The following is a 16,394-nucleotide window of genomic DNA, read 5'->3' on the forward strand; positions in this document are numbered from 1 at the left end:
ACAAATTCAATAAAGACTTTAGAAATGGTCCCCATCCGGCTTCCTTGGTGGCTCAGTGGTGAATCCACCTGCCAATGCAGGAGACACAGGTTTGATCTCTGATTGGAGAAGATCCCACATGCCGTGGAGCAGCTAAGCCTGTGCCCTGCAACTAACTGAGCATGCGCTCTAGAGTCCGGGAGCCACAACTACTGAACTCATGTGCCGCAACTACAGAAGCCCTAGCACCCTAGAGCCTGCGCTTCGCAATGAGAAGCCCGAGCTCCACAACAAAGAGTAGCCCCCGTTCTTCGCAACTAGAGAAAAGCCCATGCCGCAGTGAAGACCCATCACAGCCGAAATAAATAAAAAACAAAAAATGCTCATCAAAAATCTTAAAAAAAAAAAAAAAGAAAGAAACACAGATCCAGGAACCATACTAGCCTATAAAACTTTCCCTAAATTTTCATATTCTCATTCATCAGGACCCCAGGGGCTGCCTGGCTTCCTGGGTTTTCCAGGAGAGAGAGGAAAACCTGGTCAGGATGGACACCCTGGCAGAAAGGGAGAACATGGAGAGAAGGGTTGGCCTGGCTTCCTGGGAGACCGAGGATTGAAAGGTGTCAAAGGTAAATGCAGCTGACAGCACCGTGATGCAACACAGCTTGTTTTTAGTCTTTGGACAGAAACTGTAAGTACAATCCCTGAAAAATAAAATGGATCCTTCTGCTCCTTCTGAATCTGTGGTGTTTGTTTTAGGATTTTAAACAAAATTTGTTTTCCCTACCTCTCAGTCTTATCACATATGACTGTGGTAATGGAACTGTTCTATTAACAGAAAAAAAATAACAAGGGCCTTGATGGGTAGCTTTGGGGTTTCAGAAAACGTTCTCATCTTTTGAGAATGGGATCCAAGCAGGGCTCCTGACCCCCAAATCCTGCTTCAACATTTTTAATGAAAAAAACAAACAAACCAGTTTTTTTTTTTAAGCCAGATATAAATATTTCAGCCTTTGCAGACCCTATGGTCTCTGTCGAAATTACACAACTCGGCATTTAGAGCGCAAAAGCAGCCTGGGACAAGTAAACAAAAAAACATAGCCATGTTCCAGTAAAATTTATTTATGGACACTGAAATTGGAGCTTCATTTAATTTCACATGTCATTCTATTCTTCTTATTTTGAGTCCCCTCCCCCAGTGATTAACATTGTGAAATCATTCAGAGCTCACAGATTCTGTAAAAACTGATAGCAAGCAGGATTTGGCCCTTGGGCTGTAGCCTGCCGACCACTCAACTGTTTGAGTATGCTTTCATCTGGGCTGTGAGTTGCATCTCTCCCAGGCTTCATTTAAAAAAAGAGTTTTCATTAAAAAAAAGTTTCAAGACCACTGGTGTCAGTGTTCTGTGCCCATTCTTGTTAAATATTTACTTTGCTCTCTTGGCCAAAGAGGCTGCAGAGACTGAAGGTACAAATTCATTTCCATTGTTAAGAATGACGGCTTGACAATTTCTAAAAACAAAGTTTTTATCTTTAAAACCCTTTGGGCAAATAGCCTCATACTTTATTCAAATTTCTTTTAGTTGATTGATTGTACTATTATTTTTTGTTTTACTAGCCTGCAAATTATTTATGTAGAATCAAGGAATGAAAGAGTCATTCTCTGCTAGCTTAGATAAGTGATGTTTGCTGTGCTATTATGCTACTATATAATTATCTCACTAAAAATATTTAAAATTGGGTTAATGTCAGTGATGTGCCGGTAGGCTGGCTCTCAAATAAAATTTTTAAAAAATGCCCAGATCTGTAGTGTTTGCAACTACTCCCACCATGACTGATTTAAAACAACCAGTGGTTTAGCAACTAGTTTACAAAATTCTTGACTTGTTAGTAAGTGGTTCTCGCCAAGCTGGGATGAGCCCACTCCATCCCACATCTACCACTGGAAAGTGCTTGCCCAAACAAGGAGAAATATTGTCCACTCCTCCTACCTTTTAGAATTCTCTATGTGAAAAACCAAATTAATTGTCCATTCTTTTAATGTAAGAGACAATTGGTGGGTAGTTAGCAAGGGGAAAAATGAGGAACTGGAAAATATGAGATGGACAATTTAAAATTTACGGGATAAAGAGATGTATTTTAGACCTGGAACTTTTCAAGCCTTTTTTCACTGAGACCAGTTTGCTTGAATTTAGCAAACATTCCCTGAGCACTCAGTGTACAGTAAGTCCCCCACACATGAATCTTCAAGTTGTGAACTTCCAAAGATGCAAACGTGCGTTCCATCAATGTCAGGCATGAGTGAAACTGCCTTTCGCCCTCTGTCTCCTATTGCTGACGATCCTTCAGCTCTGCCATCTCCCACCTCCTGTCCCTCCTCCAGTCAGTAACTCTTCTTGCTTGTTCACTCCATGCCAGCCCCTCTATGCAGCTATTGGCTCAGACGGTAAAGCGTCTGTCTACAATGCGGGAGACCTGGGTTTGATCCCTGGGTCGGGAAGATCTGCTGGAGAAGGAAATGGCAATCCACTCCAATACTATTACCTGGAAAATCCCATGGAGAGGAGCCTGGTCGGAACGATCCACTGGAGAAGGAAATGGCAATCCACTCCAGTACTATTGCCTGGAAAATCCCATGGACAGAGGAGCCTGGTAGGCTCCACAGGGTCGCAAAGAGTCAGACACGACTGAGCGACTTCACTTTCACTTTCTTATTTTTCAAGATCTTCTATTATAAGATTAAAATTTGTATGTGTGTGTATTTGCTTTTATATATTATTTGTGTAAAAAATATTATAAACCTATTATAGTATAGTACTATATAAGCCAACTATGTTAGTTGGGAACCTAGGCTAACTTTGTTGGACTTACAAACAAATTGGATTTACAGACGCACTCTAGGAACATAACCCGTTCATAGGTAGGGACTTACTATATATCAGACACCGTTGCTGGACAGGGTGGGAAAGGAGTGTAAAAGGCATAGACCTTCCTTTATGAAGTCAATCAACAATGTTGATACTGTGCAGTCTATGAACATAAATACAGTTTAGGTTGAATGAGAATTTGCAAACTGGATGTGAGGAGCCACAAAGGAATAATCACATGTCTGATGCTTCTTATACAGTCATAATTTGTTTTGCTCTTATATAATTAATATCTAAAGGAGCAAGAGGACCCCCGGGATATGAAGGAGAAACGGATATTATTTCCAAGAAGGGGGAAACTGGAGAACCTGGACCTTCTGGGGATGGTGGATTCCCAGGAGAAAATGGTAAATGCTTTTGTTTTTTAACCATACCAAGTAAATTAACTTCTTTATAGGTCATTCAAACAAGCATGTATATTAGACCACTTTGGCAAGGAAACTGTAATACAGAGTTTAGGAAAGGTCATTCTTTAGATAAAAATAAAAATACATGCTTAGGAATCTCCCTCATGGTCCTTTTTTTCCCATGTTAGAACTTAGTTATAGTTCATATGTGTTTAGGGGCTTCCCTGGTGGCTCAGTGATAAAGAATCAGCCTTCCAGTGCAGGAGACACGGGTTCAATCCCTGATCCGGGAAGATCCCATCTACTGTGAAACAGTTAAGCAGAATAAAAGAGAAATAGATTCGGATATTCCCAACTAGAATCAGTCCAGACAGATACTTGAAATACTGGTTCCAGGTTTACAGTATTCCTGGGTTTGGGCTTCCCTGGTGGCTCAGACAGTAAAGAATCTGCCTGCAATGCAGGAGACCCAGATTCAACCCCTGGGTCAGGAAGATACCCTGGAGAAGGGAACCCACTCCAGTATTCTTGCATGGAGAATCCCATGGACAGAGGAGCCTGGTGGGCTACACTCCATGGGGTTGCAAAGAGGCAGACAGAACTGAGTGACTAACACTTTCATTAAAACGAGTAGCATAGTGACTATCCAGAATTTCAAGTACAAAAGGTGTTACTCAGCCTTCAATGGGCATCCCTGGCAGCCCTTGTTAAAATGCAGTTACTGAATCAGCAGGTCTGGATTTCTAACGTGCTCCTCAATACCTGTGCTGTTGGCCTTCAGATGCACTGCATGACAAGGGTTTTGATGGCGAGTTTGTGTTCCCCTTCCCTGGTTTAGACCTGATCTGCATGAGATCTGGGTTCTTTCTCTAACTAGTTGTTAGAGGATGAATGTTTTAACTTCTCTGGGTGAGTCCTTCCTCATCTGTAAAATAAGCGTGTTATAATAAAGCAAGTGATGCTGGAATAAATTAAGCATCCTTCTCTTGGATAGCCCTGGGTCTCTTTATGGAGGAATCCTTTTTACAGTGAGATCACAGAAGCCAGAAACCTTTGTGATGTGGTTTAGGGCAGGAATTAGTATTCTTAATTCCTAGGACATGGCTTCAACTCCTATATGCTTAGTCAGTCAATTGTGTCTGACTCTTTGCCACCCCATGGACTGCACCCTACCAGGCTCCTCTATCCATGGGGATTCTCCAGGCAAGAATACTGGAGTGGGTTGCCATGCCCTCCTCCAGGGGATCTTCCTAACACAGGGATCGAACCCCGGTCTCCCACACTGCAGCCAGATTCTTTATTATCTGAGCCATCAGGGAAGTCCTCATCTCCTATAAGCAGGACCAAAGACCTATAGCCTAACTATCGCCCAGCCCCAAATTTCCTCCGAGAGGTCTGTAACTCTTCCAACTCCATCAGGTGATAAAGGTCATCCTGGGATGCAAGGAAGGAGAGGAGAGCCAGGAAGCCATGGACCACCTGGATTTCACCCTGGGGAGCCCGGAAGAAATGGACAGCCAGGGCTTCCTGGACCCCCAGGCCCTCCAGGCTCACCTGGGCTGAGAGGGAACATTGGTTTTCCAGGATTTCCGGGTGACCAGGTAAGCAGCTGCTGTTTTGGAAGGAAAGAAATAATAAAACCTTTCTGTCCTGGGGATGCCCGTTAGGCATCTTACTTTGCCAGTGTATGTCAGGGTCCTTTCAACAGCTTTTAGAATATAAGAAGTTGGTCAAGAGAAGAATGGAGACTCTGGAAGGCCATGATGTAAGTAATTTCTGGCCAGTGCTCATGCCTGGTTCCAGGCGTGATAGATGATCAAGTCACTTACTCCGCATACTACCCCTCCTTTGTTTAAACAGCTTCAGAAAGACTTGCCTCAGGACTGCTGGTTCACCAGATTAAAGAGTCAGGTGAAAAAATGACCCAATTTCTGCTTTCAAAGCCTTCCTATCCAATGGCAGACATCATAGATTTTGTTGTAAATATTTTTTATCTTTACAATCATGAGCCGAATACCCCAGGAAGTACAACTGTAGGAGCCTAATTTACAACTTCTGGAAAATGTATAGCATACTCTGCTACTCATTTTTTGGAGTAAAATAGATTTTTAAAGCTTTATAATATTTTATTTGGTATCAGTTCATTCATTCAAAACTTAAAGTTCAAATGATGTGATGCAATTACTGTTTTACAATCAAATATAGAGAATTGGATACCTCCTGTTGGTATCACTACTTCTGGAAGCATTTTGCCAACTTTTTACAAACTAGATGTATGCAGTGATATGCTTGCAATCTATTTCCAATTTTCTTTACCACAGCAAATTATAAAAGCCAACTTTGTTATAGAAAATGATAACTGGGTCATGTCAAGAGTGTGTCATTTGTATTTGAAATTCGGTTAAAGTCTTACTTCTGTTTCATTAAACTATCAGGGTGAGCCAGGTTCTCCAGGGTGCCCGGGACCTTCAGGAATGGATGGTACAAGAGGACCTAAAGGTATGGCTTGGAAATACAGTAGCCATCCACCAAGCTCATAGTCCTGGATGTTTGTAAGATTGTGAGCAAGTACCTCTGGCATGAAAAGCAAAGTCTATCAAGCAGCATTTAAAGAGTTCTTCACAGACTCTACTAGCTAGTCAGATAAGACCTAAATCATCTGTATATGTCATTCAGGCCCAATGGTACTGTGTAGAAAACATGTCTGCGTGCTTGGTAGGAGTCCTCACACCTGTTGTAGTGACTGCAGCTCTGTAAGTGACAGCTCAGGTGCAAGGAGACAAGGCCACATTGGTGGCCCATGTCCCATGCCCCAGAGGAACCAGTATCTCTTCTAAAAACGCATAGGTATAGCTTTTAGGGGCTCGGTTACAAGAGTCATGGTAGATAGAGAAAGCCAAAGCCATGGCTTCTCACGAAGTGTTAATAGTGCACTAAGAATTCCTGGGCCAAGTGTTATTTACAATTGGGATTTTTTGCCATAAGCTAAAGGTCAGTAAATGTATTTTTTACAGAGGGCCGGATCATAAATATCTTTAGCTGTGTGAGCTCTGCTGCAACAGCAGTACATGAAAACACAGCATGCATGAAAGCAGCATGAAAACAAAGGGGTATATCTGTGTTCCAATAAAACTTTATTTACAAAAGTCTGCAGGCTGCATTTGGCCTCACAGGCCTTAGTTTAATTTATGCCAGGGGCAACGTTGCCTTGTCATTCTACCTTTATCATGTCAACGTACATTCTACCTTTATCAGGTTTCCAGGAAAACAGGAATAAAATGTTAACCCCAGGTTAAAAATGTCCTTAGAAAAAGAGGTTTCATTAACTCATTATGCAGATTAAACAAACAAACAAAAATCAGGCTATCTTAAATTGCAATGTTTACACACAAGCTTTAATATTTTTCCTATTTTTGTGTACCATTGGGTTAATATTTTTCTTTAAATCTACTTTAAAATGATTCACCTTTTAAACCTTAGCCTTACCCTCACTATCTGTGAATTTATAGGCTTGATGTACAGTTATGTTTTATTTTAATATGTTAAATAACTCTAAAATATGAAACAGTAATTAGAAGCTGCCTAAAAATCTTCTCCCTTACTACCAGTGAAGCATGCTTTTTACTTTGAGAGACACTCCATAAATAATGGGATAATTGTTATATGAAAAACATGAACTGTGCACCCTTACTTATTCAGAAAGACTAATTTAGATCTCCTCTTCAGAAATACTTACATATAGGAAAATTTTCATGTTTGATTTTGACATTGTATAGCTTCAGTGCTCAGAACACACTCCTTGTCTCTTCTTCTACTCATCTATGCATTTATTATAGATGTTTCGCCTCTCTCAAAGAACAAACCTATTTCTTCTCATTTCCCTCCTCCTTGCATTTGGCCATCTTTTCCAGAAAATGAAGTACAATGAAGGTACTGAAGTAAGAGCTGTCTCATGGAGCCCACCAATAAGAGCTATAGTTCTGCTGGACCACAGTCTGATGGAACCTACCCCTTGGGAAATCCATAGTTTTTCTCTTGAGACTTGTCTCCATTGTCTGATTTTCACTTATCTGCCTACAACTGGCTTTATCACTCTGTATTCAGTGTCCTTTCTGGATCTCTCTGGATTTGTTTGGAATGCACTTGAACATGATCTGTATCAGGACATTGTGATAACCAACCTCCATCATGAAAATGCTTTTGATTTCTGCCTCAATAGACAAGGACCTCAAATTTTTACTTTTTATTATAATTTCTCAAAGACTGGCTGACCTGGGATGGACCAGATTTGTACCCTTCAAATGACTAACCCCAATTATAAGTAGGGTCAGGTAGAAGAGAACCTTCTCTAAGGTGTGGGTGGGACCCCTTTAAAGGGGTGTTGGTGGGCGGGTGCTACAACATATGCCTAATTAGCTCTCTTCTTCTCTTACAACCTCATCAATTATTTTGCCCTTCCCTACTACACCATTTTGAATCCTCTGTTTATAATTGGCTCTCAGTTCAGTTCAGTCACTCAGTCATGTCCAACTCTTTGTGACCCCATGAACCACAGCATGCCAGGCCTCCCTGTCCATCACCAACTCCTGGAATTTACTCAAAGTCATGTCCATTGAGTCGGTGATACCATGCAACCATCTCATCTTCTGTCATCCTCTTCTCCTCCTGCCCTCAATCTTTCCCAGCATCAGGGTGTTTTCAAATGAATCAGCTCTTTGCATCAGGTGGCCAAAGTATTGGAGTTTCAGCTTCAGCATCAGTCCTTCCAATGAACACCCAGGACTGATCTCCTTTAGGATGGACTGGTTGGATCTCCTTGCAGTCCAAGGGACTCTCAAGAGTCTTCTCCAACACCACAGTTCAAAAGCATCAATTCTTCCATGCTCAACTTTCTTTATAGTTCAACTCTCATATCCATACATGACTACTGGAAAAACCATAGCCTTGACTAGATGGACCTTTGTTGACAAAGGAACGTCTCTGCTTTTGAATATGCTATCTAGGTTGGTCATAACTTTCCTTCCAAGAAGTAAGTGTCTTTTAATTGACTCTCAGCTATAATGTATTAATGAATCTTTGTGTCTGAAAGGACACAGCAGCAGTGTGGAACAGCTCTGTGGGACTATGGGAATCACTGCCTACAATGGCCTTTGAATGTGCCTTGTGAAGTCATCAGTAAGATGACTTTTTGTGATTTTTTTTACAAGGACACTGAATTGAGCTTCCTTGCAGAGAGCTTGAAATGTGATTGCAGTAGCCGAAACAGTAACAGTTTCGGCTTTCTTTTCCTGAAAAACAGTATGAAGATATAGTTACTCAATGCCAAGTAATTTCTTAAATAGACATCTAAATTTGAAACTCCTTTAGAAAATTAAAATTTTAAGCTTATTAAGAATAAGCTTAAGAATAAACAATCTTGTTTCTTATGACTGTCATGAACTATAAACGTGTGTGTGTGTGTGTTTAAATCACACTTTGCATCTGTGTTCTTACGTGTATTCTTAAATCTCACTTTGGATTCCCTATGTTCTTATGTAGGGGGGAAAAAGCATTTTTCAAAAAAATTCTTTCCTGGAACATTAAAGATAGACTATAAAGACACAAATAAGTGAACGTTATTATGTCACTTGAAAGAAAAAATATAAACTCCCTTAAATGATGTGTGTATTTTATCACTTACAGGAGACAAAGGGGAATCTGCAAGTCAGTTTGGCCTGCCTGGTCCAAAGGGTGAGCCGGGTGGCCCTGGATATCCAGGTACAGACCCATCGTTTTTATTCAAACAAAAAAGAGTAAGTGTGTTTTGAAAAATAGAACAATTACTTCATCCTCCTAGCCGGGAATGATCATATCAGTATTTTCTTCCCCCTTTACTCATTAACATACGTATCAGAAGACTATGTATAGGGACTTCCCTGGTGGTCCAGTGGTTAGGAATCTGCCTTTTAAGGGTTCAATCCCGGGTCTGGGAACTAAGATCACAGATGCCATGGGGTGAGTATATCCACGTGCCACAACTAGAGACGCCTGTACACTACAACAAAGGCCTGACATAGCCAAATAAATAAATAAAACTTAAAAAAAAATAGAAACAGAAAACTTGTGTATAACCACTGGTCTAGGAGAATACCAGAGACTCTCCATCTTCTTGCCATCATGGGTCCCGTGACCTGGGATGTTAACAACACACTTCCCAGGGTCAAAAATGAAAATTTGGACCCTTTTGCAATCTCTGTAATTAAAAATGATAATTAAGCAAGAACCACTCAGCTGACTACAGTGGCAGGTTTTCATTCCAACCCTTTCTTTTCTACTCAGAAAAGCATAGGTGAATGCCCTGAGGGCTGCTGTTGCTGAGATATAATATTATAGAATACTGCATTTCCTGTGGATCTAGTTTACTAAAAACCAAACCAAAAAAGGAGAAGGCAATGGCACCCCACTCCAGTACTCTTGCCTGGAAAATCCAATGGATGGAGGAGCCTGGTAGGCTGCAGTCCATGGGGTCGCTAGGAGTCGGACATGACTGAACGACTTCCCTTTCACTTTTCACTTTCACGCATTGGAGAAGGAAATGACAACCCACTCCAGTATTCTTGCCTGGAGAATCCCAGGGACGGGGGAGCCTGGTGGGCTGCCGTCTATGGGGTCGCACAGAGTTGGACACGACTGAAGTGACTTAGCAAACCAAAAAAAAAAAAAAAAAGGTAAAGCTCCATCATCCACAAGTCTTTGGAAACAGTACTCTGTTTATCAGCAACAGTTGATGGGTAATCCCCTCAGAACAGATGACGGTGTTCCAGTGAGTGCTTGCTCTCCATAGAGGCTATGGTTGCCTACAGTAGATGACCCACAGCTGACAAAATACACATAGCCTTTTACTAATTCCGCCTGTTGGAATATACCTGAAGTCAATAATCAGACAGATGTACAAAGGTGTGTGCACAGGGATATCCACTACCAGGAAAGAATATTTGTTTCTCCACAGGTAATTGGTTCAATCAGTGACGCCCAGAGCTGTTAAGCTGACAGTGGACAGGTTAGAGACCAGGTTTACATTTAGATGAGCACCTTGTAAATGAAGGGCTTCCCAGGTGGCTCGGTGGTAAAGAATTCGCCTGCCAATGCGGGAGACACAGGAAACACCGGTTCAATCCCTGGGTTGGAAAGATCCCCTGGAAGAGGAAATAGCAGCCCACTCCAGTATTCTTGCCTGGAGAATCCTGTGGACAGAGGAGCCTGGTGGCCTACAGTCCGTGTGGTCACAAAGAGTCGGATGTGACTGAGCATGCACTTGTAAATTAAATATCTCGTATTAATGGTTTCATGCTTTATCTTCAAATTCTCTTTGGTGATGGTCGTGTTTCATTCCATATGACAGACTATCTGAGCAGACCTATTATGGGAATTTTTATTTCATTTGTTTACGTATTTATTTATTTTAAAGAATAAATAAAAAATTGTTTTTTTAACTTTAGACATTTTATAGAATTTCAGTCGTCTTTACACGCTATGTGTGTGTGTTAGTTGCTCAATCGTGTCTGACCCTTTCTGACCCCATGTACTAATATAGCCCACCAGGCTCCTTTGTCCATGGAGTTTTTCCAGGCAAGAATACTGGACTGGGTAGTCATTCCCTTCTCCAGGGTGTCTTTCTGACCCAAGGATCACACCCACATCTCCTGCATTGCAGATAGATTCTTTACCATCTGAGCCACAAGGGAAGCCATTTACACTCTGTGCTGCTGCTGCTGCTGCTAAGTTGCTTCAGTTGTGTCCAACTCTGTGCGACCCCATAGACGGCAGCCCACCAGGCTGCCCTGTCTCTGGGATTCCCCAGGCAAGAAAACTGAAGTGGGTTGCCATTTCCTTCTCAAATGCATGCATGCACGCTAAGTCGCTTCAGTTGTGTCCAACTCTGTGCGACCCTGTGGACAGCAGCCCACCAGGCTCCTCAGTCCGTCTCCGCAATTCAATAAATTATAGGCACAGGGAAGCCATATTTACAATAACAATGAATTAAATTTTGTTTTTATTCCATAAATTGCTAAAATGGAAATCTAACAAAAGAACAAGCCATTACCCTGGCAAAAACTTCCTTTTCCATTCCCTTCCCTTTGGGTCTTTTCCCTCTGGCATGTCAAATAGATTTAGATAATATAATTTTAACTGAGATGTATAGCTTATGTGTGTACATTTGGAGGGGAAAATAGCTTTGAGGTTAGCATTGTAGGGGTTCATAAGAAGTACCAGAATGAGGTCTCAGAAAGGAAAGTCACTGGTTCAACAAAGTCAACCTCCATTACCACTGAACATGTGGTCTTGAGCCAGTTGCTTATCATCTCTGAGCTGTTTGCTCATCTGTAAACTGGCCTTCAGCAGATTACAGGTTGTTCTGAAGATCAAATGAGATTCCTTGAAAGCGATTTGTAAACTGAAAAGTGCTACACAAATGTAATGTGTGATTCATCATTGTCATCGTCAGCAAAACATGAAGAAATATTTCCACACTTACTGCTATTTTTATGTAAAACCTTTAAGAGAGTAAGATTTCATGAGCTGAAAATAGTCCAAAATGGAGACCTTTTATATTACCTAATATTTTAAGTTAAAAATCATAAAGCTGAGTTATTTTATGCATAGGCTCACTTTTTCAAGAAAATTTGCCTTGGTGTTATTTCCCTGGTCTCCTGTGGTTATCACCATTTAAATCATTCCCTTTCCCAAATGCCATAGCTTTTGCTTAAATTTTTAAAGTTACATCATACTTTATGTACCAGCACAGAGTTTACCTAAACATGCAATTTTCATTGACTGGGAAAAAAGCTGGATTGAATTTGAACAAGCCTAACAGGAAGGCATGGACCTGCAGCCTGTCTCAGGGGACTTTATATGATTGTACTGGGTTCTGTTCTACTTCCCCTTCCTTTGTTTCAGAGAGCAAATACAGTAGAGATTAACTCAGAAGTTCTGTTCTTAATACAACTGTGATTGGAGAGGTTCAGTTTTTTCATTTGCAAAAGGGCTTCCCTGGTGGCTCAGTGGTAAAGAATCTGCTCGCCAGTGCAGGAGACTGGGTTCGATTCCTGGGCAGGGAATATTCCCCTGGAGAAGGAAATGGTAACCCACTCCAGTATTCTTGCCTGGGAAATCCCATGGACAGAGGAACCGTGGCAGGCTACAGTTCATGGGGTCGCAAAAGAGTCGGACGTGACTTAGTGACTAAACAACTTTCATTTGCAAATAGGAAAATGCTGCCCTCAGATGGTAAAGAATCTCCCCACAATGCAGAAGACCTGGGTTTGATACCTGGGTCAGAAAGATCCCCTGGAGAAGGAAATAGCAACCCACTCCAATATTCTTGCCTGGAGAATTCTATGAGAGAAGCCTGGCAGGCTACAGTCGCAGAGAGTTGGACACGACTGAGCGACTAATACAATGAACACCTTTACTGCAGGGATATTTTCAGGATAAATAAAGCAATACACAGTGAGGCTCATAGATCTAAAATTTGATCAGGAACAAGTATAGACTAACACAGGCTTGTTTCTTGTGTTTTAGAATAGTGACTATGACCTCCGTGGGTTTGTAAATACAATACCATGTAATTTATTTGCAGATTCAACTGATGAATTTTGGCACAGACTATTGGTTTATCCTATAAATATAAATTGTATTACAGGCATAGATAATGAATAAATACATGGCAAAGTCAACTTCTCTAGTAATCAAATATGACTTAGAGTCTGAAGTATCATTTCATTCTTACTAGATTAGCAAGAAAACAAATCCAAAAACTGAAAAGTCTTCAGTGAGCACATGCTATGCTCTCGGAGTTGTGGGGCTGTGGGTGGGTTACGTGTGGTGATGTGAGTTGATGGAGACTTTATCCAAAACCACTAGGCAACCTCTTTCAAGAACCAAATGCTGAGGGGTCTGTTCTTGAACACTAAAAGCAGCTGAGCCTTTCTCTTTAGCATGTCACTGTCCTGAGAAGAGGACCATGGTCGATTTTTTTTTTTTTAACCTAGTAGATGTATCCACCAGATGTAATATGTGGTTCTGGAAGGGGACCCAGTGAGGACAAAGCAGCTGTGAAGGACATTAAGAGGACAATTGAGGCAACTCAAGCATGGAATGAGTATTGAACATGATTAATTTTCTTGGCTGTGATGATGTTATTTTGGCCACATAGGAAAATGTTCTTATGTTTTCAGACATACCTCCTGAGATATTTAGGGATGAAATTCCATGATGTCTGTGATTTACTTTAAAATACTTCAGCCCTTAAAAATGCATTAAAAACAACCAAAATATCAGACTCTCTTACCTAAAAATTCTACTCCGAGGAATTTTTCTTAAGGAAACAATTTAATAGGAGAAAAAAACTGATTGAAAATATATAAAGATCATTATGCATAACAGTAAGAGTTAGAAATAACTCAGATGGCCAATAGTAGAGAAAATTAATTAATTTAATTAGGGTTAACTCAATAAGCTATCAGCCCGTTGTTTCAAAACAATAATTAGGAAAACGATATGAAGCTTGGAAGATTACTTATGATACAATGCTAATTAAAAATCAGAATATAAAATTGGAGGCCTTATTTGCACAGTGTTATACATATGAAATACTGTGTTAAGTTGGTGGGATTATAGGTGTTTTGTTTTCCAGTTTTCCTATATGTTATCTTTTCAATAGAAAAATTGTATGTATGTAAAAGTAAGAGTAGAAAAGAAAGAGCTGAAACTGGAGGTTTCATAGATTCACTGCTTTGGAGAGCAACTGCCACTACTCAGATGTTCGATCCTTCTTTCTTTAGGACGTTTGGGAGCATCTGGAGAGCAGGGCTTGCCCGGTGCTCAAGGTCCTGGAGGACCACCCGGAAGGCCAGGACCTCCTGGCTTGTCTGGACCAACAGGATGTCCAGGTAACTTGAAAGGCGCCTGGAGACTTCCCGGGCACTCATCTAGCTCTTGTCGTTTAGACTGGTCCAGAGCTGGCTCTGCCATTTCCCAGACCTGTGACTCTGGACAAGTCACTTAAACATACCTATCCCTGACCCCTAAGTTGGAGATAGACTGATCTCCCTGGGTTGGTCTGGGAACAGATGAAGACAGACCTGTCTCCATCCAAGGAGGATGCCAGGTGCAAAGTGATGGGCTGACAGATAAAAGCTCCTCTCCAGCCTTCCCTGAGGCCTCTTCCATTCACGAAGCTGGTTTCCTCTTCTTTAGCCTTCAGACAAACCTCACCCATTCAACACCACATTTCAATGGCTCCTCCTCCTGCCAATTCAGAACCAAGTGAAAATTTCAAATCAAAATTGGCAACTTTAATCTGAAATGTATTTTCTCCTCTTGAGAAAACTAGGAGGTTAAGGAAGAAAAAGTAATAAAACAATATCCCAGGGACCCATATATTAAAAATATAGATTGTCTCCCAAGTTAATGAAACTTGTATATCACCTGGATGCCTGCAAAACCTCTCTGTTGTCCTCAGGTAGTCCAGGGGGGCCTGGGCTGCAGGGACCCCCAGGAGAAGTGGGGGATCCTGGACCAAGAGGCGTCCTGGGGGACCCAGGAGCACCAGGTCTTCCAGGAATAAAAGGTAAGTCAGAAGGAACCCTGACCCCTCAGAAAGTTCTAGCCAATGATGCTCCCACAAGTTCAGAGTGCCTCTCTTGCACCCCAGGGACATGCTCTGGGGTCCCCCTTTTTTCCAGGATGCCTGTGGACACCTCCTTTTCTTTCTTACTCAGGCAGCACTGGCCTGGTCTCCTGACCGGCTCTACCAAAATGATGCTCATTTTTTAGGACATTTCTCCCATTGTTTTCCATAATTTTTGAGGCTTTGCATTTATGCTCACCCCAGAGAGTCAAGCTCTTGTGTCCTAGGTTTCTCTGTTAGACACTAGGCACATAATGTTGATGAAGACGGACATAGTTCCTGCCTTCATGGAGTTCACAGTTTAGAAGGGGATACAGGTATTAAATGTGTATTTGCCAACTGTGAAAAGTAGAAGGAAGAGAAAAGAATAAGATGCTATGGTGAAGGAGGAACCCGTGTTCATTATCTTTGATGAAGAAATGTTTTTGTCCTGGTTAAGTTTTTATCCCTTTAAAAGTGTAGTAGATTGGTTATAATATAGGTCTTGTGGAATAGAGTAGAATAGAATATATATAAACAAGTCTCATACCCCTCCATTCATCCATGGCACTAATTCCTTTTCAGTCCTTTTCTTTCACTGTAGAAAAAATATTTTTTTCCATGGTACTTTTTGTATACCTCTAGCAAAATACTTACATTGTACCACATTTGTTTTTGTTTAGAGGTCTTTCTCACCAAGCAGAATGTAATGTTTAGTTTTTTTTTATTTTAAAAAGTTTTTAAACTTTTTGCCCACACCACGAGGCATGTGGGGTCCTAGTTCCCCAACCAGGGATCAACCTCTTGCCCCTTGCACTGGACGCGTGGAGTCCTAACCAGTGTACTGCCAGAGAAATCCCAGAATATAAGCTTTTTTAAAAACCAAGAATCATTTTTAAGAATTGAACTATAGTTCATTTACAGTGTTGTCTTAGTTTTAGGTGATTCAATCATATATACATGTATATCTATTTTTTCATATTCTTTTCCCATATAGGTTATTACAAAATATTGATATTAGCTTCCTGTGCTATACATAGGTCCTTGTTGATTATATTATATATAGTATTGTGTATATGTTAATCCCAAACTCCTAATTTATCCCTCCCCCCATTTCTCCTTTGGAAACCATTAATTTGTTTTCTATAACCATAAGTTTGTTTTCTATATTCTATTTCTGTTTTAAAAATATATAATTTATTTATTTTTAATTGGAGGACAATTGCTTTCCAATATTGTGTTGGTTTCTTCCATACATCAACATGAATCAGCCATAGGTGTACATATGTCCCCTCCTCTATTTCTGTTTTGTATATAAGTTCATTTGTATCATTTTTTTTGATTACTACATATAAGCATTATCATATAATATTTGTCTTTCACTGTCTGGCTTACTTCACTTAATATGATATTCTCTAGGTTGATCTCTGTTGCTGCCAATGGCATTATTTCATTCTTTTTTAATGGCTGAGTAATATTTCACTGTATATA

At 40.7% G+C, this 16,394-nt stretch overlaps 1 protein-coding gene across 1 annotated transcript in view; it reads left to right on the plus strand.

Moving 5' to 3' along the window:
- Positions 1-16,394, plus strand: part of COL4A4 (collagen type IV alpha 4 chain) — a 150,832-nt gene that overhangs the window by 97,035 nt on the left and 37,403 nt on the right. The window contains exons 31-37 of the mRNA XM_070385778.1: positions 465-608; positions 3,146-3,253; positions 4,673-4,854; positions 5,689-5,752; positions 8,936-9,010; positions 14,077-14,184; positions 14,757-14,864. Coding sequence (XP_070241879.1) covers positions 465-608; positions 3,146-3,253; positions 4,673-4,854; positions 5,689-5,752; positions 8,936-9,010; positions 14,077-14,184; positions 14,757-14,864 — 789 coding nt within the window. The remainder of the gene's footprint in view (positions 1-464; positions 609-3,145; positions 3,254-4,672; positions 4,855-5,688; positions 5,753-8,935; positions 9,011-14,076; positions 14,185-14,756; positions 14,865-16,394) is intronic.

Source organism: Bos mutus, chromosome 2 (genome assembly GCF_027580195.1).
Source record: "Bos mutus isolate GX-2022 chromosome 2, NWIPB_WYAK_1.1, whole genome shotgun sequence".
Lineage (NCBI taxonomy): Eukaryota > Metazoa > Chordata > Mammalia > Artiodactyla > Bovidae > Bos > Bos mutus.